Below are 27,721 nucleotides of genomic sequence, written 5' to 3' on the forward strand. Positions count from 1 at the left end.
CGGTGCCTGTCACTGCATCTCCATGCCCGGCACTGCACCCCAATCCTTCCCTGTACCTGGCACGGCACTCCAATCCTTCCCTATGCCTGGCATTACATCTCCATGCCCGGCACTGCACCCCAATCCTTCCCTGTGTCTGGCACTGCATCTCCATGCCCGACACTGCACTCCAATCCTTCCCTGTGCCTGGCACTACATCTCCGTGCCCGGCACTGCACCCCAATCCTTCCCGGTGCCTGTCACTGCATCTCCATGCCCGGCACTGCACCCCAATCCTTCCCTGTGCCTGGCACGGCACTCCAATCCTTCCCCGTGCCTGGCATTACATCTCCATGCCTGGCACTGCCCCCCAATCCTTCCCTGTGCCTGGCACTGCATCTCCATGCCTGGCACTGTGTCTGGCATGGCACTTCCTATTCCTTGTCTCCCCATGCCTGGCACTGCACCCCCATCACTCCCGCTGTGTCCACCTGCAGTGGAAGTCTGGAGCTCCCGGGGCCCCAGCCTGCACTTGGGTGACCCCGTGGGGCTGCGGCGAGGATGGCAGAGCGGGTGGCTCCAGGGCACAGGGACCCCAGGGAGCATTCCTTTCCTGTCCTTCTCGGGGGGTCTGATCCAGACCATGCCAGGCTCCCCCAGGGGAAGAAACAGGGAGCGGAGAGCAAAGCAGTGCCCCGGCCTGGCCACCAACGACTCCGCTCTCCCGCACCTCCTTTCTCCCCGCAGCCCCAGCCTTGCTCCTCAGGGGAGGCAGTGCAGCCTAGTGGGAGCAGCGCCTGCTAGTGCCACCTGGAACCGGGCTCCGTGCTCTCTGCGGCCCAGCCCAGCCGGCTGACCACACTGGGGTTGCACTGCGCTGGGACGGGACCGGGGCAGTGCCAGGCGGGGCCGTGTTCGCCCCCCTCGGTGCTGGCAGGAGGATGAGGGAAATTTACCAGCGCTAAACCCTGCTCTGGCCGACGGGGGAAGGGGCGGGGGGCAGCTCAAGAAAGCAGCCATAGCTGGGCTGGTACAGATGTTCTGCTCTGGCCTTGGCCTGGCTGCTGACCCCCGGCCCCCCAGCCAGCTGGAGAGGGGAAGGGTGACATCACGGGCCGCGCAGCTGTTGCAGGGTCACTCCTGACCTAGCTGATCCGTCCTGGCCGCCTGCTCGCAATGCCAGGCAGCCCCAGGGGTTTGGCTAATGCCGGTCGACTACAGAGAGGTGTTGGTGCGAAAACCCTGGCACCCTCCCCCGGGAGCCTAGAGACGCGCTCCCTCGTACTTCCTGTGTACCCGCCCGACCCCTCCCCTAACACCTGCCTCTCCTGCATGGCCTGCTGCCCCCCAGATATGCACGGGGGGCCCAGTTCAACATCCCCAGCAGCACCAGTGCCCCCAAATGCCCACACCACTCTGCCCTGGGTGCCCAGGCCCAGCGCATGCCAGGAGTCCTGGCTCCCAGCCCCCCCTGTGCTAACATCTAGACCCCACTCCCCTCCAGAGCTGGGGATAGAACCCAGGAGTCCTAGCTCCTAGCCCCCTGCCTGTCACCACAGTTTTAAAAGCTTGATTCCAGCCAATTCAAGGCTGTCGAGTCTGAGAACGCCCAGAGCCCGCTGCCATACCCGGTGCCCCCAGCAGATGGCATGTGAGGCCCAGCCAACACAAGGCTGGGAAGAGCCCAGTTGGCCCTGGCTGAAATGCCTGGCTAGCCCACGGGCAGAGGGGCCGGGCCCCTGGGCACCACTCACAGCCACTGCGGGGGAGGTGCAGAGCTGGGCTGTGTGAGCAGAGCAGCCCTGCCCCAGTTCTCCCCCCAGGGACCTGGATCGCTAGGTGAACGCACCGGCCGTCCCAGAGTGTCCGAACGCTGAGCTGCCTCCGTCTCTTTCTCCAATTTCCCTACAGAGCCCTGGTGGCGGGGCAGCCTGGCCGCCCAGCGTCTCTCCCAGAGGAGGCAGGGCAGCAGGGCTGGCTGCCCCACACCAGGCTCTGCCTGGCCCCAGCCCGGCCTTGGCTTGTCTGCTGATGACCGTGGGGGGCAGGGAACTGGGCTGAGACCCACCCGACTCAGTTCACAGAAGCCACCAACCGCTTCTGTCGGCCTGGGTCGGAGCAGGTGGCTCAGCTGTGTGTTACCAACCCCCCCCAGAGAGCCAGCCCCTCCTGGGCTAGGACGCCAAGGTACTTCCCAGCACCCCAGCAGGGGGCAGGGTGAGCCTGGGAACCGGCGGTCTCTCCTTACCCGAATACGGCTGCTGCATCTGTGGCGGGCTGCAGGGCGAGGGAGACTGGGGCATCTGATACTGCTCGGAGCCGGGAGGCTGCAGGTACCCGACCGAGGGGCTGCCAGGAGGAGAGAGCTGCAGTGAGGCGTCAGAGCTGCATTTCCCCAGACCCCGCCTTTGAGAGGCAGCTTCTCCCCAACCCAGGGGCTGGGCGACCACACCCGTTTGTGCTGGGGTCACCTCCCCGCTCTGCAGACGCACGGGGACTTGGGGCAGCCCTCCCCGTGCTGGCTCCTGGCTCACAGGACTGCTGCAGTGCAGCCGGTTCTGGGGAGGAGTGCCACACTACGGCTGGGAGAAAGGGAACTCTGGCGATGCTGATGCCCCGACTCTTCGGTTGGGCAGGGAAGGCCAGCGGGGCGAGCAGGGGGCTCCAGCTGCGAGCTCAGGGCTGCTGCTGCAAGTAGGAATGTGGTGGAACGGCACGGCCCAACTGGGAAGGAACGGATGGGGGACCCCAGCGCATCACCTGCCCCGCACCTTCCTGCCCTGATGCCCGAGGACATCACAGCTTGGGCATGTGGGCGACAGGCCTGCCTTGGAAGGAGCTAAACCCTCTGCTCCTCAGCAGCTGTGCCTAAGACCCTGGAGCAGGAGAGGCTCCAAACACAGCCCCCTACGTGCCCCCTGGTTATCCCCCACTGCCCAGAATCTTGCCAGCCCAGCAGCAAAGGCCCCCCCTGGCCCCTGCGACTCTGCCTTGCTGATCCTCTCCCCTTTGACCAAGGCCAGCTCAGCCAGCAACCACCCGCCGCACGGCCCCCCCCAGGCACCGTGGCCCCTCGCTCTCCGAGCGGAGGTGGGCTGGAGATGCCGCTCACCTTACCTGGTGCCGTTCTGCTGGGCCGTGGGGATGACGCTGTAATAGACCGGCATCCCGCCGGACTGCAGCCCTCCCTGAACCGACTGGCTGGCGGGCACCAGCACCGGCTGCTGGAACGGCTGCTGGACCACCCCCTGCGACTCGCTAGCCACCGGGACCTGCATCGAGAAGCGGAGGGGAGCCATGGAGAGCGGCACTGGAGGAAGCGGCGCTCCCACCCGAGGTGTGACCGGAACCAAAGGAGGAACGTGAGGGAGTCCACACCAGGCTGGGGGCAGCCTTGCTAGGGAAGGGGTGGAAGGCCCAGGGCAGAGAGCCCAGGGCATTGTGGGCTGGGACTGGCTCTGCCCACACCCCCAAGCTCCCAGCGTCAGAGCCTTTCGCACCGCGGCCTCTCCCCCAGCCCAGCACGGGGAGGGAGTGACGGGTTCACGCCACTGCCGGGGAATGAGAACACCCATGGGTGTGAGAAGCAAGGCAGGAGGAGCAGGCTTCTGGGGGACCCCGTCTGTGCAGCCAGCATTATGCGCCCGGCCTCCGGTTCACACCCTCTGCTCTGGATTATGTCAGGAGCTAGACGAATCTAGCTGCGCCCGCTGTGACTATCAATACCCAGTTACCCTGGAAACTGGCGCGGGGGCAGCATGCAGACGTCAGGGCTCACACACCGGCCTGGCTTTTGGGAGTGCCGGGAGCGACACGCAGGGGGGTTCCCTCGCCCGGGAGCCCAGGCCGAAGCTGGTATACAGCAGCCTTATCTCAGCTGGGCTGGCGTCGCCCCCGAGTTATGTCACGTGGCCCCGCTGCCCACCTGATACGAGGGCAGTGCCGTGTACTGGACCATCAGGCCTTGCATCTGGCTCCCCATGTTGCCTCTTTGATTGCTGAGGAGGCCGGAGGTCTGGGACGGCTGGACTCCCAGCATGCTTTGCATCTGGCTCCCCATGTTGCTCCTCTGATTGCTGAGGAGGCCGGGGGTCTGGGACGGCTGGACTCCCAGCATGCCCTGGTACGTCTGCTGCTGGTTGGACATCATTGGCTGTAAACCTGCTGCGGGACAGGGGCGGGACGTAAGCGCGTCTCTGGGGCACCGCGCAACTCCAGTGATGCAGCTCGGGTCCCTTCGTTCACGTTCCGCACCCCAGCGGCAGCTGGGAAGGCTCTGCAGCGAGGAGGCCGCTCGACCAGGACGGACCCCTATGACAGGCACCACAGCAGGTCTACCCCGACCCCAGGGAAAGTTCCAACCCCCCCACCACCCCGGTCAGTATCTCTCGCTGTTCTCTAGCCTCTTCCATCAGTGCACTCTACAGAGGGAGTCAGTATGATTCTCCCTATTCGACAGATGGGGAAACTGAGGCACAGGGAGGGGCTGCGACTTGACCACAGACACCCAGCTGGTCAGTGACGGAGCTGGGAATAGAACCCAGGGCTCCTGACTCCCAAGTCCAGTGCTCTTCCCAATAGGTCACACCATCTCTTCCAGTTGGTTTATGCCTGGAAGCAGGAAAGGTTTGAAAAGCTCTTGCCCTCCATGATATCTTGCGGCAGAGAGTCCCGCAGGCTGGATGGAAAAGCTCCAGCTATAAAAATTCAGCCAGTTTTAAGTGTTCTTCTTATGCATTAACAAACGGGGTTTAAAGTTCTTTCCTGCACTCTGGTGGAAAGGTTAACTGTCAGCGGGGGTGGGAGCGGGGAGACGGGGATACAAGGCTTCTGGGCTGAGACAGAGGGTAGAAACTCCTCCTGGTTTCATAGCCTTAAAGGCCAGATGGGACCATTAGCTCGCCCGTCTGACCTCCTGCATAGCTCACCCTGGACTCCTGTCAAAGCCAAAGCATTTAGTCAGACTAATGCATTTCAGCCCCCAGGAAACTAAGCTGTGAGCCCCAGGCTTAGAACAGGGGAGACCCAGGTACCACCGATGCCTGAGGCCTTGGACATCACAGGGAACTGGATAGGTGAGACTTGCCAAGAAATCCCAGCAAAGCGCATCCCACACTGCCGGAACCACCCCCACCCCACTCCCCCTGCCAATCCGAGCTGGGGGGGAAATCCCTCCCCAACCCCAAATCTGGCTGGCGGAGGGATCCTGAGGGTGTGAACAAAGCCCACCGGCCTGGCAGTGAGAAAGAGGATTTGCTGTGACGCCGTCTCTAAGCCAGAGAAACATTTTGGAGCAAGTTACGAGTAACTGCAGCTGGTGGGCAAATAGACAAGGCCTGGGGGGGCACAAGCCCTGCTCACAGACTATTAACCTGTCATCGGGTGGGAGCAGCTCCAAAAAAGGGCAGATCGCCGCAGACCCCTCCCGCCGCCCAGCCCTGGCCGGCGCCTGCCCGAGCCCCTTACCAGGCTGCTGTGCAGGCTGTGGGAGCTGCTGACTGCGCTGGGGGCTGAAGGCCACCGGGTGACTGAGAGGTCTGTATTGCTGGCTGGAGTTCGGATACTGCCCGGGCGGGTAGTAGGAAACCTGAATCTAGCAGAACAAAGAAAGTCTGTGGAGAAATCGAGCCGCTCCGAGCAACGGGTGAGAAAATGGAGGTCCCAGGCCTTCTGCCCTCCCCAGACCAGCCAGGACTCACGCTGGGGCTGCTGCGAGAGAGGAACGAGCCCCCGCCCTGCAAGCTCACAAAGCCGCCCCTACAGGGCCGGGAACCAGAGCCGGGGCAGCAGCCTGTGGGCGTGTGATGGGCATTGGGGGGTGTCTTTGGATTCATGCCAGCACAGCAGGGGAAGGGAAGGGGGACACGGTGACGTAGCAGTCGAGGTTCAGGAGGTCCCAACTCCCACCCACGCCGGGCCCCAATGACAGCACTGTGGGGCCGTGGGGGAACCCTACCGACGTGAGGACAAGCTGCAGGATCGGGGCCTTACACGGTTTCTTTATAGATCTCTAGAGCTTAAGGTTAGACATGACTGTTAGAGCATCAGTGTATAGATCCCAGGCCAGCGCGTCACCCAGTTACCCTGTGCAACGTGTTCGACTAAAGCATCTTCCAGCCAGGCTGGATTTGGAGCCATCCAGAGTGGGAGACCCGACCGCTCCCCTTGGACATCACTTCCAAGAGTTCATCACCTGCCCTGCTAACCAGTGGGGCCTTTCTACCAACCGGAACGGGGCTGGTTTCACCTTCCAGCCACCGGTTCGTGTTCCACCTTCCTCCGCTAGGTTCAAGAGCCCAGCAGTACCTGGGATTTTCTCTGATCTGGACACAGGGATCCCGTCAGCACCCCCTCAGATTGCAGCCATCTCTGGGGGTGATATACTGCACAGCACCAAGCTGGGCAAGAGTGTAGGACAGGAAGTGAAGGAGAATCTCCTTCCCAATGGACGCTGACCAGTGTGTTTTCTTATGCTCCACCCCAATGTCTCTCGTCTTTCATGGGCTAGTCCCACCGCCCGATAACAGAGGCCCTGGGACTTCCCCGAAAGAATTCCTGGTTGAACTATGGCTGCTCTTGTAGAAAAACCATTCATGGATCTTGATTTAAAACCGCCAGTGCCAGAGAACCCACCACAGCCCTCGGCCAGTTGTCCCGATGGTTCACTCTCATCACTGGTCAAAATGTCCTATTTCCAGTCTGAATGTGCCTAGCTTCAACTTCCAGCTGCTTGGTCATGTTAGAACTAGATACAAGAGCCCGCCACCAAATTTTTGTTGTCCATGCAAGTACCCGCAGACCTATCTTTAGGGCTTGGCCTATACTCGAAAGTCTGACTGGTTATGGTGCAGTTCGAATTCGCCAGGCAAACACTTTTATTCGGGAGTAAAAGTGGGGGTTTTCCTTAACCCGCTTCCCAAGGGGCATAAACTAAGCCCAGAAAAGGCCCCTCATATTCCGGAGTAAGGCCGGGTCTATGCTTGAAGGTTTTGCTGGCAGAGCTATCCTGGCAAAACCCGCCACGTGTGGACGCAGCGGATAGAGGCAGAACTGAGCTTTATAGCGATAGGGCTTATTCCAGCCCCGTGAGTGAAATTAGCGATAGTGGCAAAAGCGGGTTTTGCGGGTATAACTGGGTCTATACTGGGGCTTTGCTGGTTAGGAACCACCCCTCATCCCAGCCCTGACCAACTGCAGTGCAGACCTGGCCCGAGAACGTCCCCCTGGCCACATTCAGACCGTAATTCCTACTGGTCTAGCCTTCCCGTGCAGACAAGCCCCATGACACCAAGCAGGGTGGGGCAGGGACTGTCTCTTTCTGGGGTGTCTGCAGTGCTGATCCACGACTCAGGCCCCTCCGTGTCACTGCAATACCCCTGGTAGCCAGCGCAAAGGGTGCAGGCTGAGTTCCGTGGACTAGATGCTCCGTTCCCAGGGGCTGCCCCCCCTTCACCCCAACACTTGGCACTAGCCTCCCTCATGGCTTGTCTCGCCCCAGGCCACCCACACTGTCCCAGCCCTTGTTGCTTACTTGCTGGGGAGGCTGCAGGTAGCCCTGGGGCTGCAGGACTTGCTGAGCGGGAGTCGTGTGTCCCGAGGTGGAGTAGCTGGAGGAAGGGATGGGCTGTCCCGGGGACGTCATGATGAATCCCGTCTGCTGAGGATGCTGGGAGATGAGGGGCGGCTGGAACATGGCTGAGGACGGGTCTGGAGCTTCCGTGGAGCCCTGACGGCTGAGGCTGATCTGCCCAAAGGGGGAGCTGAGCTCATCAGCCTGCGGGCGGAGGGAGAAGGAGAACAGAGCATGGGCACCGGTGTCTCTGGGTCATGCCAACAGCGAGGACGAGAAGCTTCTACCCCCCACCACTCAGAGCTGCCTCCGGAGAAGCCCACAGTTGTGAGCATGGCGCTTGGGCAGATCACGTTCGCAAGGTCAGGAACCTGTCTTCGGGGCTGGAAGCAAGGAGCCTGTGGGTCTGTGGCAGGGGTTGGGAGGATGGAGTCACTAAATAAAGAGTAATGTGGTCCCCTTGTGCCCCAGCCCAGCTGGGGAACATGCCGGGCCAGCCAGCCTTTGCCCCCAAGTTCTTATGGCCTCGGGGCCTGCCCTAAAGTGCGAACCCCTCCCGGGATTTTGCCCTGGCAGTCACAGTCCACTCCAGGCTCACGTAGCACACTGCAGAGCCACCGGGCAGCCTGCAATCCTGCAACCAGAGCTGTTCCTAGCTGAGCACCTGCAAAGACCTCCAGGGACAGGGCCGGAGTGAGTGGACGGAGGCGACCGGGCACCGGTCCGATGCTCCTTGTGCAGTCAGTCAGTAGCTTAATAGGCAGCTCCTGCTAGCTGCTTTGGGAATCCAGACATCAGGCGTTTGCAAAATGACCCCCAAATGCTGGTGCAGCCCCTCCGTCCTCTTTCCCTTGCTGTCAGCTTGAGCCCCGTCTGCTCACTGCTGCGTAAGGGAACGCGGTCCCCCACTCCCAGCACGCAGTGCTCTGCCTTTCCCAGCACGCCCTGCGGGATAGCTCCAGGGGATGAAAATGGGCCACAGCAAACCACCGAAGGCCGGGGGTCCCGGGGCCAAAGCACCGGGTGATGGGACGGCGGGTGAGCATGCTCAGTCCGGCGCCGACTGGGAGTCCACACCTGCTTCTCAAGGCGGGTTTAACACAAGCCACTGGGGCCACTACCTGCACCCCCACAGCAGCCCTGCCCCTCCGCCCGCCTGCCCTGGCTCTAGCCCCCACCCGGAGAGTCGGGCCCTGCAGAACAGCCCGGGTTAGCAAAGCTCGCACAACACAGACACGGCACACACGGGACAGACACGGGCGAGAACGGGTTATACCATGTTGTACTGCTGGGGCGGAGACACGGGCAGGAGGACCTGGGGACAGGAGCTGGCAGAGTACTGAACAGGCTGCAGAGCTGGGACCGGCTGAGACCAGCGGAGAAGGGGAGAGAAGAGAGAGGTTCGGGGGGAGGAGGGGAGAGAAAGAAGGAAGGGCAAGGTTAGTCATCTGAGCTCATTCCAGACACACAGAGGACGGGGCTGCAGAGGTCAGAGAGCAGGCTGCTCTGGGGAGCTGGGGAAGCCTGTCTCCGTGGGGGGCTGGAAGGGGGTGGGTGGAAGAGGAACCGGGGGGGGGGGGGGGAGCTCTCACCCCCTCACACAAACGCTGACACTTTCTGCTCTTTCAGAAACTCCTCCCCCACGCAGGCACCTTTGCTGGGCGCAGAGGGACAGAGATCCCGCATTCCTCTCATGCCACCCCTGGGGTTGCCCCCCACTGCTCCCCACCCCCATTTTAGCCTTTAAGGGACTGTTCAGCTGCCTGCCGGCTCTTGGACTTGGGCAGATTTTTCTCATCACTGACCGCACTGTAGTTTAACGCTGCTAACTCCACGTGATCCAACCTGCCATGAGATCAGCTATAAACCCATGAGAATTGAAACCCCGGGAAGTGCCGTGTTCTTCCCGTTCACCTCCTGGTTCCAAGCTTTTCAGGGCCAAGATTCTCCTGTAATCACAGGACTCCAGGAGCTGAGGCTTTAGCTGAGACATGTGACGACGTGGCAACACTGCACCTCCAAAGCCTTTGCCAACACCCCGTGGCTCACACCCAAACTCCCACCAGATCTCGGACAAAGCAACGGGGAAATCAACCACCACTGGAGAGAACTGGCCATGGCGGGGGGAGGGATGGAGCAGGGCTCCCCCCAGCTTTTGGGGCAGCTGGCGCAATTCAGCACCCCAAGGCCCCTGCCATCCCAAGCCACATCTGCTGCTTTCCATTCAGTTGTGGATGGAACTCGGACAGCTCTGAACCCCAGCCTGGCACCATGTCACCCCTGGTGAGTTATAGCTGCCCGGGGGTGCGAGGGGTGTGTGAAGTTGCCCTGCTTGGCTTCTGTGGTTCTGCTGAGCTGCTTTCCCAAGGGATTCTCGCTGCGGGGTTAACACCCACCCCCCAACCCACGGACAAACTCTCCCTGCAAGCCTTGGATCAGTGGCGACCCTCCCTGGATAAGGGCAAGGTCGGGCGGGGAGCCAGCCACACAACACGCAGACAGTCTCCACCCTTGTCTACACCGAGGGGTTTCATTCGCACCGAGTTTCGGCAGGCGAACTGTCCGGAGGATGCTGTGGGCACTGACTGCACACACACTATCAGCCCGTCTACATGGCTAGGGCTGCGTGTAGAGTAAGCGCATGGCATTCTGGGTGGGCATCCCACGGTGCTTTGCTTCCTTGCGGAGCTCTGTGCCTTATGGGATATGGAGCGGAAGTCAGACGGAAGGGAATGGAGCTCTGGGGTGAAGACAAACGGCTCTGGGCGTGTTACGCTGGGGCCCAGTAACGGGCCCTGGCCGGGGCCTCTCGTCGCGGCGCCCAGCAGCGCGTGTTGTGCCAATGCCAGTTTGCTCAGCACCCCAGAGCTTCGACTCACAGACTCTAAGGTCGGAAGGGACCATCCTGATCAGCTAGTCTGGCCTCCCTCACGTTGCAGGCCACAGAACCTCGCCCACCCACTCCTATAACAGCCCCTAGCCTCCGGCTGAGCCATGACAGATCATGGTACAGAGAATCCACCACCGACACTAGTTTAAACCTGCAAGTGACCCGTGCCCCACGCTGAAGAGGAAGGTGAAACCTCCCCAGGGTCTCTGCCAACCTGACCTGGGGGGAAATTCCTTCCTGACCCCAAATACAGCCACCAATTAGAGCCTGAGCATGTGGGCAAGACCCGACAGACAGACTCCCGGGAAGAATTCTCTGTCGTAACTCAGAGCCCTCCGCAGTCACAGATCGGCTACATACCATCGTAGGCAGTCCCATCACACCATCCCCTCCATAGACTAACCAAGCTCAGGCTGGAAGCCGGTTAGGGTTTCTGACCCCACTGCTCCCCTGGGAAGCCTGTTCCAGAGGGTCACTCCGCTGACGGTTAGAAACCTTCCCCATATTTCAAGCCTACATTTGTTGCTGGCCAGTTTCTATCCATTTATTCTGGTCTTACAAGCAGCTCTGGCTCGTGCCCTCCTGCCGCTCCCCAGTGCACGAGCTCCACTGGCTCTTCAGAAATTAGCAAGTTCCCAACCCACCTAGGGGCAGAGGGGCCTCGAGGAGCTGGGGCTGGGCTGTACTAGATGGAAGACAAGGAGTCTCCAATGGTCAACCCTGGTCTTCACTGGACCCTTCCACGCCCTCAAACCTACCACCAGTCTCATTGCTTGGGAGCCCCTTCTGTCTCCAGCTCCCCCCGGGCTACCCCATCTGCCCCTTCCCCCGGGCAGCTCCCTGGCAGCCCTGGGGCAAAGGCTGGTGGTGACGCACTTCAGCTCGTTGCTGTGGCTGCAGGGAACCGGAGCTGACACAGCGAGGGAAGAGCACAGAGGTCACTGGGGAGCTGATTTTTAGCTGGGTGGAAAGGCAAACACGGAGCTTCCCACAATCCCCTGCAACAAAACCTTGGGACTTGGTCCCAAGAGAGGTTACAATTCCCACAAGACTTCCTGCCGCTGAGCAGACACCAACAAGCTTTCCGATCAGCGCCAGTCCCCCGGGGAGCTGCACCAGCACGGACGACATGTCGCGTGGCCTGTGGCCGGCCATTCCTCTGAGCCGATCCACACGCCGGGGGCCCACCAAGTCCAGCGTGTGGCACTGAACCCATTCTGAGGCCCCGCAACGGTCCCCTTGCTCCTTTGGGGAACCTGCTGCGGGGAGAGCGGGAAAGGGGACATTGAGAAAACTCCACGTAGAGAAACACAGCTTTGGAAGCGATCCACAGAGAACTCAGAACAGACCGGAGTGAGACATTCCGATCGGCAAGCGGGAGCGAAAGCCGGCACCGTACGCAGGCAGCAATGCAGAGCTCCCCTGCCAGCGGCTGGGACCGGCTACCACCACAGCCACTGACCCTCACCTCGTCATTTAGGGGTGGCGGGTGGCCAACGAACTACAGCAAGAGGCAGCCGCGGAGACACGGTTCCTGCAGACTCCGAGAATGGAGCTGTGTCAGGAGAAACATCAAACACGGGTGCTCTCTAAAGGGCCGTGGGTCCGCATCTGGCACTCCAGACTGGTGGAGCATCCCCTGGGCTTGACCCAGGGCAAGGATGATGGGGAGATGAACCTGGGCCTTTTAAAACACGGGAGACCAAACTCCAGCCCCAGGGCTCAATCCCAGGCCTCCTGCTCCTCTGACTGCAGCTGGGAGACAAAGCTAACCGGCTGCAGGATTGCAGGGCGGGAGAATTCAGACAAGCAGCAGCCCGAAGGGCTGCAGGTCCGAACACGCAGAGGAACAAGGAGCTGGCGTATGAGGCTTTGTTTTCATGTCAGTTTACAGGCAGGCCAGATGCAAGTTGCCAAGGCAGCCCTCTGCATCACGAAGCTCAGGCAACACGGCCTACTCAGGCCATCAGCTGAGCATTGGTGGGATTCTCAGAGGAGGGGGTATGGACCTGCCCAGAGCTCCAGGGCATTCCTGCTTCCCCTGAGCCACAGGAACGAGGATCCAGGCAACGCCATGTGCCCTGCAGAGGCACAGACAGGTGGCAGTGTGGGCAGGCTGGGCATGGCGCAGCCTTTGCTGGTGTTTGCACAGAAGTGTTTGCTTAGAGGTGACAAGACAAGCGGCCCGGCCTGAGGTCAGACAACAGCTGCCGGGTTCCTTGATCCCCCCGCTGGGCTGCTCAACCCTGCCAATCTCAGACCCCGTCCTCAGGAGGGGTAAGCACCAGGCTGGTGCCAGCCAAAGGAAGGAAACGCTCAAGCTAAGAAGGGAAAATTTCACCCGGGGACCTTCCAGCTCCCACTCCACGGCAGGGGAATGGCTCTGGAGTCCGCGTCTTCAGATGGAGAGCTTTCAGAGAGCCAGAGCAGAGCCCAGGCCAGAGAGCCAGGAGCCCCCGGTTGGAATCCTGGCTCCCAACACTGGCTCTGCGGCCTGCGGCAAGGCGCTCTACCCCTCTGCCTCGGCCACCCGCTTCCTGGGGCAGACGGAGGGCTGGTGGTTCTGGCGGCACTTTGCAGATAGAAAGCTCAGGACACCAGCTCCACTTATCCTCTTCGGGTGACTTCTGCAGGTGTGACCCATGACTCACGGGGAAGTCACGGTGACAGAGCAACACAGCGAGGTCTGGGGGCGCAGCTACGCCAGGAAGGCAGAGCCCTACATCTGCACCCAGTGTCCAGCTAGAGCAGCTGGCGTGAACCCACCCAGCCATGAGGCCAGGCGCCCACAGACCTGGCAGTGCCAGGGCAGGCAGGGCAACGGGCATGGGATTGCTGGGCAGCGCAGCCCACAAACACTCTGCAGTGAGCCCTCTGGCTCCAGGGCACGCTGGGAAATCACAGCCCTGCCCAAAGAACCGGAATGCACACTCCGTCTCCCTCCTGAGGAGCCTACGGGCGTTGGGGGCCTGACTTACTGAAAGGCAATAGGATCTGGGCACCTAAGCCCCTTTAGAAGTCGAACTCGAGGGCCTGATCCGGGGGCCGAACTAGCGGTGCGGGCTGCCTTTTCCCGCAGGCGCCCCGTTAGCCGACGTTTTGCACAGCACCAAGCTAAGACACAGCGAGGCAACCGCAACTGTGCAGGTGGCAGGGAAGGGGGAAGGGAGGGTCCCCCCCCGAAACCTCTGCAACCAGGAGGCTGAAGCCAACCTGCTGCCAACAAAGCCCGATTCTCAGCCTCTGGAGCTGGGAGCGCGAACGCTACTGCACTTCCGGAGCCGGCAGGAGGGAGCCTGAGGACGCAGAGCTGTGACTCACCGGGGAGATCAGGTGATTGCTCATCGCCGGCTGTTGCTGGGGAGCAGGTGGGAGTGCTTGGTGCTGCTGCGGCTGCTGCTGCACAGGGCATGGCAAGAAGCTCCCTCGGCCAGGCTGGGACGAGGCGACTTGGCTGCATGCTTCCGGGGCTAGCGACAGACCTTGAATGGAGAGACAGGAGGCAGTGTTGGTACCTGGGAGATGGACCCAGGAGATGGCCCGGCTCCCCGTCCACCCCCGGCTGCTTCCCCTGGGCTCATTCATCTGTGTAAAGACATTTGCGTCTGCCTGCCCAATGGAAACCTTCCCCTGAGAAAGCTTCCGCTCTGGGAGCCGCACTGGGACCAACGTGCTCCTAGGTCACAGCAGATGAGGAGCTGGTGCTGCTCTTCGGAGGGGTCTCGGGGTCCTCGGCAGCCATCGAGGTGGCAGGTCGCTTGTTCTAACACATCACTAGCGGCTCGGTGGGAAAGCCAGGAGGGCTACCAACCCAGCACTTCCCCTCTCCCTGCCGGCACTGCAAGCAGGAGGTGCGACACGTGGGCATGCCTGAGCTAGCTTTCAACAAGCTAGCTCGCTACCACTAGCAGCCCTGGCTAGCCACCCAAGTGCAACCCTGACTGCGTCCTCGGGCCGGTGCTACGGCAGCTTTATGTACGGCTGGCGCAGCACTGCAGTCACGCCTCTGGAGTGCAGGGTAGGCGCACCCAGCGCCCGCCCTCATGGCTTTCTGCGGTGCTCAGATGCTGCACTGATGAGTTTCCTGGCTCCCTTTGGTCTGTTCGCTAACTGCAGCTTGGCTGGGATCTCACATTCCAGGGGTGTGAAGTGCTTGACACGCTTGGGGGAGCGAATGCGAATATTTTGCTCTGCCTGGCACCGGAATCTGGTTCAATTCCCCAACTCTCCTGCTCCTACCGGGTGCAAAACCATGCCCAGAGCCAGGAGCGAGGTCCTGCACCATGTGCCTGCTGCATAGCTAGGGGAAGGAGCCAGGGTAAACAGGAGCAGCAGACCTGGGGAATTGAAGCAGATTCTGGTGCCAGGCAGAGGAAAATATTCGCATTAGACTCCCAGGTCTCCACAGCCCAGCACAAAGTGGTTCCTATAGAAAAAGCGGCAATTTGATGAGTCGTAAATCTGCAGAATAATTGCCTAACCCCTGCATGGGCCTAGCACGCCCGCACGTTTGTCAATAGCAGGTTTGGAGAACGTTGGTTTCTTTAATTGCAGGTTACCTTTTTTCTGAGCAAAAAGAAAAGGTACTTTCAATTGGTTAGCCAACGTATGAAGTCTGAATCCAAATCAGACCATGCACCCAAGAGATAGCCGCGGGAAAGAGTACGCACACCTCCCTGCAATCAGAAATAGCGAGAACAGGTCCTCTGCCGTGCCGCTAATTACACAGTTGGGGCCATATTTTCAAAAGAGCTCAGCTCCCACCATTTGAAAAATCTAGCCCCGGTTGTGGGTGCTGGGCATGTGAAAATCTAGCCCCAAATTCTTAAGAAAACCTGGCCTCACAATGGGATGTGCCCAGCCCTGGAGTTACAAGGTAAAAGCTCTGTTGTAAGAGCCAGTCTATGCTCTGAAATAACACCCGGCAGATTCCAAGGTCAGTTCTTTACTCCTTCACTGGATCAAATTGTTGCGATGAAGCCAAACGATGTAAAACCCTACTAACCTAAACTAACTAATGAATCTAAGCTCATCTAGGAGTTTCTCAGCACAGCACGGTGACGGCCGCTCTTTGGAGGGAGCGTTAGAGCGAAGGGGGAAGCAGGATTTCATTCTCCTCTGGCTAAGATTTTTGTCACTTGACATGTGGCTACTCAGCCATCACCACTGCGTTCAAGTGATGATGGAACCACAGGCGTTCTCCCCTGAAAACGCCTGAGGACACCTCGAAATTCAGCACACTGCTTTTTCTGCCTGTGACGTACAGCTGGTCTCCCGAACAAGGAACCAGTCGGAGTGCTAGTAACCCCCCCCGAAATGCCCTTAACCGGCATTCTCCCTGGGCCAGGGACCGGTGTCAGTTCTGGCCTGGTCACCAAGGCGTGGGGGTTGAAATCCGTTATGGTGCGTCTGAAACTCTAGCCTGCATTTAGTGGTGCTCTAAGAATTGGCAGCATCTGACCCTGCTCTTAGGCTAAGTCTGACGAGATCAGCTAATTATTGGCTCCTTCCCCCTGAGAGCAAGAAAAGGGCAGGACGGTTTGTCTTGCCCGGGCAAAGTCCCCTTCCAGCAGCGAGAGCCCGCGGACCGGGAGGAATGGGCGCACAGCAGCTGCAGGCCCACAGGATGGGAGCGTGGCACTGCAGGGAACACACACGTTGCTGGGCCAGGAGGTCACCAGTTCCAGTCCCCCCAGAGTGACATGTTAGATAGGGCCCCCAGTGTCTGGTAGCTACCCAGAGATACACGAGCCCCCCCGAGCTCACAATTGCACGACACCGGAATCACCAGCTCTGCGCGGTACCTGGCCTGGCCGTCCTGCTGACGCTGCTCCCAATGCTGTCCCCTCGCGTGAGAATGGAGATGCCGCTGAAGCTGCTGGCTTTAGTGACGGGCGGGCGCAGGTTGCGGATGGAGCTGTCCGAGTCTGTGCTGCTCCAGGGCCGGGGCTCCAGAGACTTCAGCTCACTCTCTGTGCTGCTCTGACGGCTGCCCGAGGCCCGGTTCAGAGCGTCCCGGTTCCCCCTGCAGAGACCACAGCGGTTACACGGTCTCTCCCAGCAGAGGGGAGTACACGAACGAGAGCGAGTGGCAGCAGGGAGCTCTGGAGCCCAGCACGCCGGCACCAGACATGCCTGCATGAAGGGAAATGGGGCTGCAGGAGTCCCCAGGACTTTCCCAATGGCCTCGCTCACATGGCTGCGTGGGAACGAACATCCTGGAGCCCGCAGATCCACTGAGAAGCCGCCCCGACAGCAGGACTGGGCTGGCTCTGGCCAGAGATCCATGCACCTGGCTGACCCCCACCCCACACCAAGAGCTGAAGGGGACGTCTACACTGCAGCTGGGGGCGAGCCTCCCCGCCCGGGCAGACGGACTCCTGCTGGCGCACTAAAAAGAGCTGGGTGGATGTGGCACTGATGGAGGCTCAGGCTGCCCACCCAAGTTCAAGGCCATGCTGCTCCCTGGGTCTGACCTCGGGTGGCCAGCCCGAGCCTCTGCTGGTGCTGTTCCGTCCACACCGCTATTTGTAGCGTGCTCCCAGCTGACAGGGGATGGGGCCAGATTCCCCCTAGGGTGGGGGCTGGATGTTAGGAGGGAGCCATGGCAGAGGAAGCCCATTAAATGGTGGCAGATGTAACTTAGTGCAGCATGAGTGGCTTGCTCTGCCCAGTGCCAGGCGTGCTGGTGGGCTTCGGCGGGACCAATGCCCAGCCCTCCTGCCCCCACAGGAAGGGGTGCCGTGAACGTGTGGGGCAGCAGAACCAGAAACAATCTCTGGGGAATTGTCACAAACGCCATCCAGCTGGAGAGAGAGGCTTTGGGGGCTCGCTCCGACGCACAATCAGAGCTGAACTAATGGGCATCACCTTGGCCTCTGGGCTGGGAGCCCGGACCCAAGATGCAAAGAGGGAGAGTTGTGCAAAACCAGGAGGGCATGAATGGGTGCCATGAGGCCATGCTGCGGGAGGGGTGGGGCTTCCGTTGAGTTTTGTGATCCGTTAGAACACCGGCTCCAGCTGATCGGGACACCTCCCCGAGCTGCAGCTGCTCCCCACGCTGGTGTTCAGAGCAGAGCCCGCCTCCTCTACCCCGCTCCCAGCCATGGGGCGATAATATATATTGCACACGACCCACTGGTCCGAGTGGGAGCTCGACGTCTACCGCAGAGAGGGCGGACTGGTGAAGCCGCAGCACCTCGGAGGACAGTGGGGGCAAATAACCAGCTAAGCAAAGCAGACGTAGCTTCTGGAAACCACACCCGGTGCCCTCCACGGCCCTCGCTTGGCCGAGATGCCGGGGAACTGGAGTGTTGCTTTGCTTCTAACGGCTGAGTATCGTGCTGGTGGGAGGCAGAACTGTCCCATTACAGCAAGGGCCGGGGTCGGACGTCCAACACCCCCACTCTCCTATCGGCATCCCTCACATCCCATTCGGGACAGGGGAACGCTTTCGGAGCTATGGAGGAGGGAGTTGAGTCTCCATTCAATCCTCTGTCGCAATGCCCCACCCCCGGCCGATTCCTCTGGCCAGCTGAGAACACCTGCCAGCCATCCCAGACCTGCCCCCGATGACCTCCAGGTGGATAGGCCCCACATTCTCCCTTGCTAACACCCTGAGCAATTCCGCAGCGCCCACATCCAAACCCTGCCACACAGCAACTGCCCGTCAGTGCCGTCTCAAGCCGCGCCCCGAGCTAGTCGCACTACAGCTAGTGCTCCAAGGGCATTCGTTAGCGCCGAGCTCTTCGCGGTGAATCTTGTTCTTTAACAGCACGGAGAGAATGTTCTGGAACGGCCGCGGGGCTCATTAAGGAGCAGGGGGACTTGCCACTGCCCTGCTGCTCCAGCCCCGCCCCCTCCCCCAATGCCACTGCCCTGGTGGTGGTGCCGGAAAGCCGAGATTACAGGAAACACAACGTGGGAGGGATAAAGATTAATCCCAAGCAGCTGTTCGGCTTCTCGCCATTGGCTTTTTTGAGCCTGCTGCAAGCGCAGCAGCCCGAGATGCCACCACGGCGCCACATGTCGGGTGGGCTCGGCTTCTGTGCCCCAGGGGCCCTGGGGTCTGGTGGAGGGGAGTGAGCGAGACAGAGCCGGGCACTGAACCACCAGGCGCCGGGTCAGTCCAGCTCCCCGCAGACAAGGGCCATGGCCTGCGGGACTGAGGACGTAGGCCCCAAAGTCCGTAGGCCCTTCTGAAACTTTGTACCCCCCTCTCTGAAAAGCCCCCGCCGCAAGAAGGACTCACACCTGCAGCCTCCCAGGGACGGGGAGGGGGTGCGAATGGGCCATGCAGACTCAGCTGTTGCCTAGAGGTCCCCTCCTGCCGCTGGGGGAAACGTAGCTCTGTGTTTGCCTAGGCCAGCAGCTCCCAAATGTTCCTGGTTCACTTACCACCTTCAAAAACGGGGAACGGTGCACCAAGCGCCCACAGCCCTGGCCTAGCCTGTCTGCTCTGCAGGTGCAAAGAGCCCTTAGGGCTCTTAATCTGGCCCCTTTCATCAGACGGAACCGTCCATCCGTTAAAAGAAATCAACCAAAAATGGGGCTGAAGTGGATTCCCTGGGCTCCCTGCAGCAATGCCTGGGGAACGTGTACAGCCAGGGCTCAGCCGTCCAACCACCCCCACGAGGACGAAACACAGATACATGTGTGATGAGATGCGACTTTGATCACTGTTTAGACATCTGGGGTTTATCACCCTGAGAACGCAGGTGGGGCCGCGTGGCTCCTGAAGAGTTATGATCCTATGAGCCTTTTGCCTCCCCACCTTCCCCCATGACCCTTCAGCCCTCGTTTGGAATGAATCAGCAAATACGACTCCGCAGCCATTTAGTTTGGGAGACAAAAAAAACCAACGGATGTTGCAAAAGATACGACTCAAAGGACTCCACAAGCAGCCATGCATGGGGCGAGCTCACTCTGCAGAACAACGTACGCAAGAAACCACACAGAGGTACCTAAAAATCTGCCTCCTTTTGTGAGAGCTAGAAGAAAAGCCTTCCTTGGAGAGTCTGTTGGTTAACATCAGAGAAAAGCATGGTTACAGGGTTACCGTGGCCTCCCCTGAGAAAGCGACAGGTGTGGCCGTGAAGCATGCTGGATGGTACTAACCTGCTGTCGTTCAGATATCCGTTCTGACCGGTCTAGTGGCAGGGTGGAGACGAGGAGCGGGAAAGAAAATGGGAAATAATTCATAAGGCAGCAGTCTTGGCACATTACAAACAAAGGGGCGTCTGAACACGGAGTGGGCTAGACGGGGCTGGGCTCAGGACGGGACTGCCCTTATTCCAGGCCCATCACTGGAGCATCAGGTACCTTTTCTAGCTCCTTCCTCCCCATGATGTCCCAGCACTTCACAGATCTTAGCCCACAACTCTCCCCAGTGCTAGAGCATGCTGGTCTATAAAGTAGCTCACACGGCATGGAGAGAAGAAGGGACTTGCTCACCGTCACACACGGAAGAGAACCCAGGAGTCCTGATGACTCCCTAGCCCTGCTCCAACCACTAGGCAATGCAGCACTGCTTTCATAGTTCCCACATTTCCGAGCACGTCAGTGGCTCACACCCGGCAGTGTTGCCGGAGTTCAGCACGTGGCTCCCAACAAGGCACGATGAACACTGTGTGCTCAGTTTCCTACACGCTGCTCAGATGCAGCCCCACCTGCCAGAGGCTACATGGTTGTCTCCCAAGGGTCACTAGACAATGACTCCCCCGGGCCACCGGCCAGTAGCACTGACTAGCTCCCGGGGCGCTGTATCCGGACTCTCCCCTTGGCCAGAAGCATGGCAGCTCCCGGCAGGGCTTGGAGCAGGGGTCTTTTCAGTGTTCCGGGACCCCTCGGAGGGAGTGGGGGGCATGGCAGGTAAAGCCAGGAGGTTTTCGCTGCTGCGTGTAGCTGGTGAGCAGGCAGGCTATTAACCAGCCGAGATGCAGATTAGCATTTGGAACGGTCACTAAATCCAACCCCTCCCGTTTGTCCTGGCACAACAATCCTGCCCAGAGCAGGCTGCAAACAGGAACGGCTCAGCACGGCCTCTATCACACCACTGACCCCGCTCTCACCCCACTTCCATCCCGTAACCTCCCACAGGGGTCCGGATTGCTACCTCCACCAGCTGCCTCCAGGGAGCAAATTCCTTGAGCAACTTCCACGTCAGCTGGCCACTTAGCAAAAGGAAGAAATACAACCGCTAACATCTGGAAGGCGCAGACACACGGGTGTGGTCAGTATTCCCTCATGTGCCAGCTCAGCATGGCTAAATTAGAAACGGGGGCCAGGAAATTTTTGGGTACCTAACTGGAGCCGACTGAAAAGGGCTGGATTCCCAGAGGGAGGGTGCTCTACCCTTCCTGAAAAGCAAGTGTCTCAAGCGGGGCCCCCGGAATCACCAGCAGCTTTCAAAAAATCTTGGTGCCCTGCCCCGTGACACTGCAGCTCGTATTCATGTTATTATGATACGGTTATAACATAATTATGATGCATTTCATGCAAGACAAGTCCTGTGAGGTGTCACTGGAAAAGTTATGGTTTGCGGAATATGATCGTTTTTGTCTCTGAAGTTATGGATATTGACTATGAATCAGTACTTCAAATGTAGTTACACCTGGGTAACGCCCACTCAGCAATGGGCTATTAAGAAGAACAACAGGCCTCAGGAAAAGCTTATCTCCCACCTGGTGAGCCTTCCTGAGAACACTCCAAACAGCCTGTGAGTAATGGCTGCCATGACTCTACAAGGACATGTGACCAGACCACATGATGCTGGACTCCATCTTGGGATGTCAATATTTTCCCACAGACTAGTCTGGGAACCAAGCTTCGAAACAATGGGTTCCTGCCATATGCAAAAGCTATATAAAGCGGGGAGTGACATCATCTGGGACTCTTCACTCCCCACACAAGACACCTGGAAACACCTGAGGAATAAGGACTGAACTGGGGGAAGTGCTGGACCCAAGCTAAAGAGATTTCTAGCCTGTGAATGAATCACTTGAATCCAAGCTGTAAAGCAAGTGCAGTTTGGCCCTTAAGGATCTGCAGCCTGCTGGTATCATCTCTTAGGGTGAGAATCTGCTAATTCATATCCAATCTCTTTAGTATATTAAGCTTAGTTTGTGTTTTTAATTTGCCAGGTAATCTACTTTGATCTGTTTGCTAGTCCTTATAATCACTTAAAATCTATCTTTTGTAGTTAATAAACTTGATTTTGTTTTAATCTAAACTAATGAGCTTTGACTGGAGTGCTTGGGGAAAATCTCTGCTTAGTTACTACAAGTGTTCATTGTTCTCTTCACGTTGAGGGAGAGGCAGATCGGGTATTAAACCCGTATACTGGCCAGATTTGACCAGGGCAGGACGGTACTGCTCTGGGTTCCCAAGCTGGGAAGCTGGTGGTTAGAAAGCCTGTGTGTAATGGTATCTGGGTGTGTCCCTACCTGTGTGAATGCTGGTGAAAGTGCAGGCTGGAGGGCTTTGCAGCTTGTCACCGCAGTACAATGTGAGAAGGAGCCCAGGCTGGTGGGCCAGGGGGCTCAGTGGTACCCCAGTTCCAGATGGCACCCTGGGGAGAACCTGTCACACCCCCGTTTCTAACCTAGCGACACTGATCCAGCGCTCAAGAACGACAGGTCAGTGAAATGGCAAACCCACTGCCGGATCCAACCCCCTGAGCCCATACATCTATTCATATGCCAAAACTATAACAAGTGCGGAGTGGGGCAGAGGGGCAGCTGACTAGGGAGTGGAGGGGCTCCAAAGAAAAAGCACCTTGAGAACCAAGAAGGGGGGAAGCTCTGCTAGCAGCCAGCCTTACCTCTCGTGCAAATATCCGCTCTCTGACCCTCTGATACTCCTCTTCTCTCTCTTCTATTGATTTGCTCCTCCTCCCATCCTGCAATGGGATCCTGATCTAGAGTGACAAGCAGAATTCGGCTGGTTAAACGTTGGCTCCACGCACCCTGAGTGTAGCAGCAGGGGAAGGCCATGTGGCACACTGATCACAATGCGGCGCCCGAGGTCTGCACGGTGCTCTGATAACCGGGCAAGGGCTCTGCCCCAAACGACTGCTGCTGGCAGGAAACGCTCAGGGGTCTTAATTGGCACGTGTCCCAGCTCTGCTTTGGATCAGCTGACTGGAGAGAGGTCACAGCTGCAGATGCCATTTGTGGCTGGAATGCGCACACCTCCATTTCTAAGGGAACGTCTGCACAGCTGCTGGGAGGTGTAAAATCTCCAGTTCAGCAACACAGACACGTGCGAGCTCTGATCAAGCTAGTGTGCTAAAAATAGCAGGCCCTCTGCAACGGCCCCAACCACCCTTCTAGGATCTCAGACAGGGTTACGCTCGGGTGGCTAGTCCATCCTGCTATTTTTATAGATCTTGCCGGATGAAAACTAGGGCGTGTATGTCTACTGGAGCCGGAAATTACACCTCCCAAGTGCAAAGCTGCTCCCATGCAAGCAGGAACATCCCCAAACTCACTGATCAAAACCCCGGTGGGTCCCATTCCCGGATGACCAAGACGCCAAGAACACAGAGCAAAGCTCGGCTTTCAGGAAGGACCTGGATACGTCTCACCCAAACCCACCTGATTATCGTCCCGGTCCATGCTGGCGTCGTCTCGCTTTAGGATGAACCTCTGTGGAAAGTCCACGTTCTTCTCGTCTTTGATGTGCTCAGAGAACCTTTGCTCGGGGCTGTGGGGAGGAAAGACGTTGTCACGAGGGGTAGGCAAAGGTGAACAGGAACCTTCCCTGTGTTACTCTGCTGCCAGGCAGGCCGGGCGTGCGAGGCAGAGGAGGTCGGGGCAGAGGTTCGAGGCTGCAAGCCACTGGGTGACTCAAGCTGCTGTCAGATCGCCCAGCCTGGTGCAGGCAGGCTGGGGAGTCAGTGCATTCAAGGAAAGAGAAAGCTGCCACTCATGTCTGCACTTGGATTTGGGAGGGTGGGTCTCTAGGCTTCCCTCCTCCTTCATTCCCTCCTCCCCACACCCACACCCCTTTAAGGCCTGTTGGGATGAGGCTGTGAAATATCCCAGGAGTGCTTTGGGGATGGGGAAGGGAAGGGGTTGCTTGGGAGGGGTTTCCCAGCCCTCCCCAGGGCTCTCCTTACATCCTGGTGTTACTGGTCTTGTTGATAATGACGGCTTTCCCAGTTTGGTCAACGTTATGGTCCATGCCGAAGTAGGCAGCTACCCTGTGCAAGAGCATCCTGTGATATGAGGTCATCTGAGGGAACTTCTTGACCTGACTGCTGAGAACAGAGGCGTATTCAGACGGCGTTAAACAGACCAGATTAACCTGGCGCAAACAGGGCTCAGCCCAGAAGGATCAGGGGCCTGATTCAACAAAGCATTTTAACACGTGCTCGGGTCTCGGCGACTCCATGCGCCAAAGCCGGGGTGGGGTGGCTCACGGGCTTAACGCTGCTGAGCCGGGACCCAGGGAAGAAAGACCAGCTATGAGCCCCGGTCCCGATTCTCCAAGATGCCGCTTAACTTTAATCCCGTGCTTTGCGGCTTCGCTGGATTGGGGCCTCAGGTCAGAAGCTGGTTCCAATGGGAGCTGGGTCAAGCATGGAGTTCTTTCACCCTATCTCCCGTGTAAAGCCATTTGAGAGCTCCCAATGACAGCTCCCAACCATACCCACAGGCTGTGTGAAGGGTGGGAGCACCCGTGGAGGGACGGGTGCTCTCAAGGGCTCTGGGCAGGAACGAGAGGGGAGTAGGACAGGTCGAAAAGCACTTTGTGTTTTGAGCTGCTGCAGAGCAAGAGGAAAACCCTTCGAAAATCCCTGTTATTTCAAATCTCAAGCCCCTTGTTTAGAGGGGGCCTTACAAAACAGGAGCATCTTTAAAATGCATCCTTCAAACAAACAAAGCAGAAAGGGTCACTTTTGGACACATCCAGGCCTGGGCAGTGAGCTCTCGCTCTGACCTCCAGATGTGGGGGGGCACCAGCACCAGACGCCTGCCCCTGCCACTTTGCCCCAGCTCTGCCCTGCAAGGAGCACCTCTGGGGGAGAGAGGGCAATGGGTTTGCCTTGCCCCCAGGCTTCTCTGCTCATAAGCTCCTGCCAACAGCTGAGCCAGCCTTTGTGACATAGGCCCTGCGAACTGGCCTGGGACCCAAACTCATTTCACACGGTTGGCGCTTTCAGTCACTACGACTTGGTCTGGATTCGAACAGCAGCTAGACAGCGAAAGTCTTCCCAGGCCCAGGAACGAGCCAGTCTCCCATGGGCCAGGGGCTGGCCTGCAGATCTGTGCTCAATTCCCTGCTCTGCCACAGAGTTCCTGTGTGACCCTGGGCAAGTCACTAACCCCAACCCACCCATCGTCCAGCCAAACCTCTGACCTGGGTTTTCCAGGTGTTTCAAGCCCAGGCGAGCTTACACGGCTAGGAGGGTGGGTTAGAGTTTGAGTGTACTTTAACTCGGGCAGGAACCCGCCCATTTTACAGTGAGGACACTGGCTAAGTCTCTCAAGTGTGGATAGTCCTCCAATGCCCCCAGGGAGCCTCCCCCAAAGGACAGACAAGTTACCCTGGAATTGACACAAGTGACTGGGAAAGAATCCTAGAGCATCTCAGCACAAAGACCCATTGGCTATGCCCCAAGCCACACCCAAGCAAATGCAGAACCAATAAGGACCCAGCAATGCGGAGAGGGCTTTGCTGTGGGGAGGCTGACATGCAGCCTAGGCTGACCAGGAGGCCAGACACCCAGGTGAACTGTGCAGGGAAGACACATCCTGAAGTCTATCTGTGAAACGGGGGAACAGCTCTGCCCTGCAGCCCAGGGCTGTGGGAGGATAAACAGACACATTCAATATTGTCCAGTGCTCAGATTGGTGGCAATGGGAACCGTAGAGCATGGCAGATGGAGCAGGCTGTTTTCAAACAGCTCTCTTAGCAGACATGCGTGAGCCTTGTTCTCGTCCCCCGGCAGAGTGAGAGCGCCTCCTACTTCCCAAGCCACCAGCCAGCTTCGCTTCATGCAAACTCTGCTGGCCACTTACTTGTTATCGCTAATAAATTCCAGAATCTCCTGTTCTAACTTTAGCAGCATCATTCGATCCCTGTCCAGAAAAAGTGGGGAGGAAAAGAAGGAATGAATAAATAAATCACGTTTCGAAGAGGAGAGAAGAATGCAGCTCGCTTCCATAATTGCAGATGAACACCCCTCTACCTCTGAGAAACAGAAAGTGCCTGGCATTAGCAAAGCTCCAGGCTGTTAAACATACAGGCTTCGCCCTCCCTCAGCTGCAGAGTATAAAAAAAATACATAATCAATGATGAGTCAAGTTTTTCCATTCAAGGCGATCCATTGCTGTATGACGACTGTGTTTCTGGGATCCTTGCGCCGGTGGTGGCCATATGGATAGAAACACAAGCTAGTTATTTTTATGCCTAACCAGTGCTTGGAATTCAGTTTGATATTATTTATTACTGATATTGTGGCAGGCACTCTCCAGACAGGTCTTTGATAGCTATTCAGAGGAAGGATTTTAGAGCAATTAAGGCTCCCTTCCTGCCTGTATTCAAACCAATTATTTTCCCTCCCTCGGTTTGAATCCATAATGCACAAGCATGTCTGTTTCACTAACCTGCAATAATGAAATTACTGCTCCTCCTGCCTGGGTTTATCAACCGCCTACTCTGGGCCAAGTCCCCCTGAACTCCAAGATGTGAAACCCACCGCCAGGGGGGTTTGCGATTTCTGACAGCCCCCTTCTGCCCCTCCCCCCCCCACATTTTGTCTGCAGTCATGCAAGCCCTTCCCTTAATCCCTGGAGTGTGGAGCACCGGTTAACAGCATCTTCCTCCCTCCGCTCAATCAACTGGTGGTTTTGCCATCTTGCGACCTACCTTGGATTTTTTTTCAGTGTATTTACTAAAAATTCATGCAAATCTATTCCAGTGGAGTCTGTGTATTCTTGGCTGGAATCTGAAACAACAACAACAACAGAACAGATTAAAGGAAGCGTCCTGTCTTTTTGTTCAAAGTGTATTCAGGGCCTAGCGCTATGGGTCCTGATCCAGTACTGGGGCTTCTAAATGCTATGGAAACACAATTACCCATCACACAGGCAGCACAAAGGGAAAGTGACGGGATTCCTAGAGTCACTCTCTAGGGCTCAAAGTCACTGCCAGCATGAGTGCGTACGAAGCAATGGAGCTGACTCTGCTTAGAGATAGAGAAATTAGCCCTAGATTAGCAGTTGAAAGATTCTTACTACTAGCCATGGTCACAGAGTGTGGGGGAGTCAGGGCCCTGCACCCCCCACTTCCTGAGATTCACCGTGACTCTCAGCCAGCCAGTAAAACAGAAGGTTTATTAGACGACAGGAACCAAGTCCAAAACAGAGCTTGTAGGTACAGAAAACAGGACGTCTCAGTCAGGTCCATCTTGGGGGGTAGGGAGCCCAGACCCCAGTTCTGGGCCTCCCCCCAGTCTCCCCAGCCAGCTCCAAACTGAAACCTCCTCCAGCCCCTCCTCTGGCCTTTGTCACTTTCTCGGGCAAGGAGGCCACCTGATCTCTTTGTTCTCCAACACCTTCAGCTCTCACCTTGCAGGGGGGAAGGGCCCAGACCATCAATTGCCAGGAGACAGGGTGTCGGCCATTCTCTGTGCAGACACCATCACCCCTGCCCTCTAGGGTTCTGCAACAATCATATGCCTTTATCCCACCACCTAGATACTTAAGAAACGCATAGGGGAAACTGAGGCACCCACACAGTATTCAGAGGAAACATTAAGAACATTCCCACTTTGTCACAGCCATTCAAAAGGAAGGGAGACTGCTCTTGTGATTACAGGTTTCAGAGTAACAGCCGTGTTAGTCTGTATTTGCAAAAAGAAAAGGAGTACTTGTGGCACCTTAGAGACTAACCAATTTATTTGAGCATAAGCTTTCGTGAGCTACAGCTTAGCTCACGAAAGCTTATGCTCAAATAAACTGGTTAGTCTCTAAGGTGCCACAAGTACTCCTTTTCTTGTGATTACGACGCTTGACAGGGACCCAGAATACCTGGGTTCAATTCCTGGCTCTGCCACACACTCCTTCCACGATCGTGAGCAAGTCAGAGAATTGCTCTGTTCCTCAGTTTCCCTAGCTGTAACATGGAGGGAGTGATAGTTCCTTAAACCCCCAGGGGCAGAGGGAAGATTAAAACATGAATACATATCAGATGATCTGGTCACCGGGGCCCTATAAGAACCCACAAAGATCCAGAATAAAACAGTTTGCGAAGCATTGCAAACAACAATTAGA

At 57.9% G+C, this 27,721-nt stretch overlaps 1 protein-coding gene across 8 annotated transcripts in view; it reads right to left on the reverse strand.

The window, feature by feature from the left end:
* R3HDM2 (R3H domain containing 2) overlaps positions 1 to 27,721 on the reverse strand; it is a 106,238-nt gene that overhangs the window by 7,123 nt on the left and 71,394 nt on the right. For 5 of the 8 annotated variants that reach the window (XM_084610625.1, XM_084610628.1, XM_084610627.1 and 2 more), the window contains exons 6-20: positions 26,316 to 26,394; positions 25,466 to 25,525; positions 23,560 to 23,700; positions 23,036 to 23,144; positions 22,261 to 22,356; positions 19,557 to 19,588; positions 19,403 to 19,456; positions 16,244 to 16,464; positions 13,761 to 13,921; positions 8,826 to 8,915; positions 7,511 to 7,753; positions 5,446 to 5,572; positions 3,905 to 4,143; positions 3,097 to 3,251; positions 2,228 to 2,328 (exon numbers count right to left, since the gene is read on the reverse strand). In XM_084610625.1, coding sequence (XP_084466751.1) covers positions 2,228 to 2,328; positions 3,097 to 3,251; positions 3,905 to 4,143; positions 5,446 to 5,572; positions 7,511 to 7,753; positions 8,826 to 8,915; positions 13,761 to 13,921; positions 16,244 to 16,464; positions 19,403 to 19,456; positions 19,557 to 19,588; positions 22,261 to 22,356; positions 23,036 to 23,144; positions 23,560 to 23,700; positions 25,466 to 25,525; positions 26,316 to 26,394 — 1,908 coding nt within the window. The remainder of the gene's footprint in view (positions 1 to 2,227; positions 2,329 to 3,096; positions 3,252 to 3,904; positions 4,144 to 5,445; positions 5,573 to 7,510; positions 7,754 to 8,825; positions 8,916 to 13,760; positions 13,922 to 16,243; positions 16,465 to 19,402; positions 19,457 to 19,556; positions 19,589 to 22,260; positions 22,357 to 23,035; positions 23,145 to 23,559; positions 23,701 to 25,465; positions 25,526 to 26,315; positions 26,395 to 27,721) is intronic. The other 3 variants (XM_084610624.1, XM_084610623.1, XM_084610630.1) reach the window with 3 other exon arrangements.

Source organism: Lepidochelys olivacea, assembly GCF_965140295.1.
Source record: "Lepidochelys olivacea isolate rLepOli2 genome assembly, chromosome: 20".
Classification (NCBI taxonomy): Eukaryota; Metazoa; Chordata; order Testudines; family Cheloniidae; genus Lepidochelys; species Lepidochelys olivacea.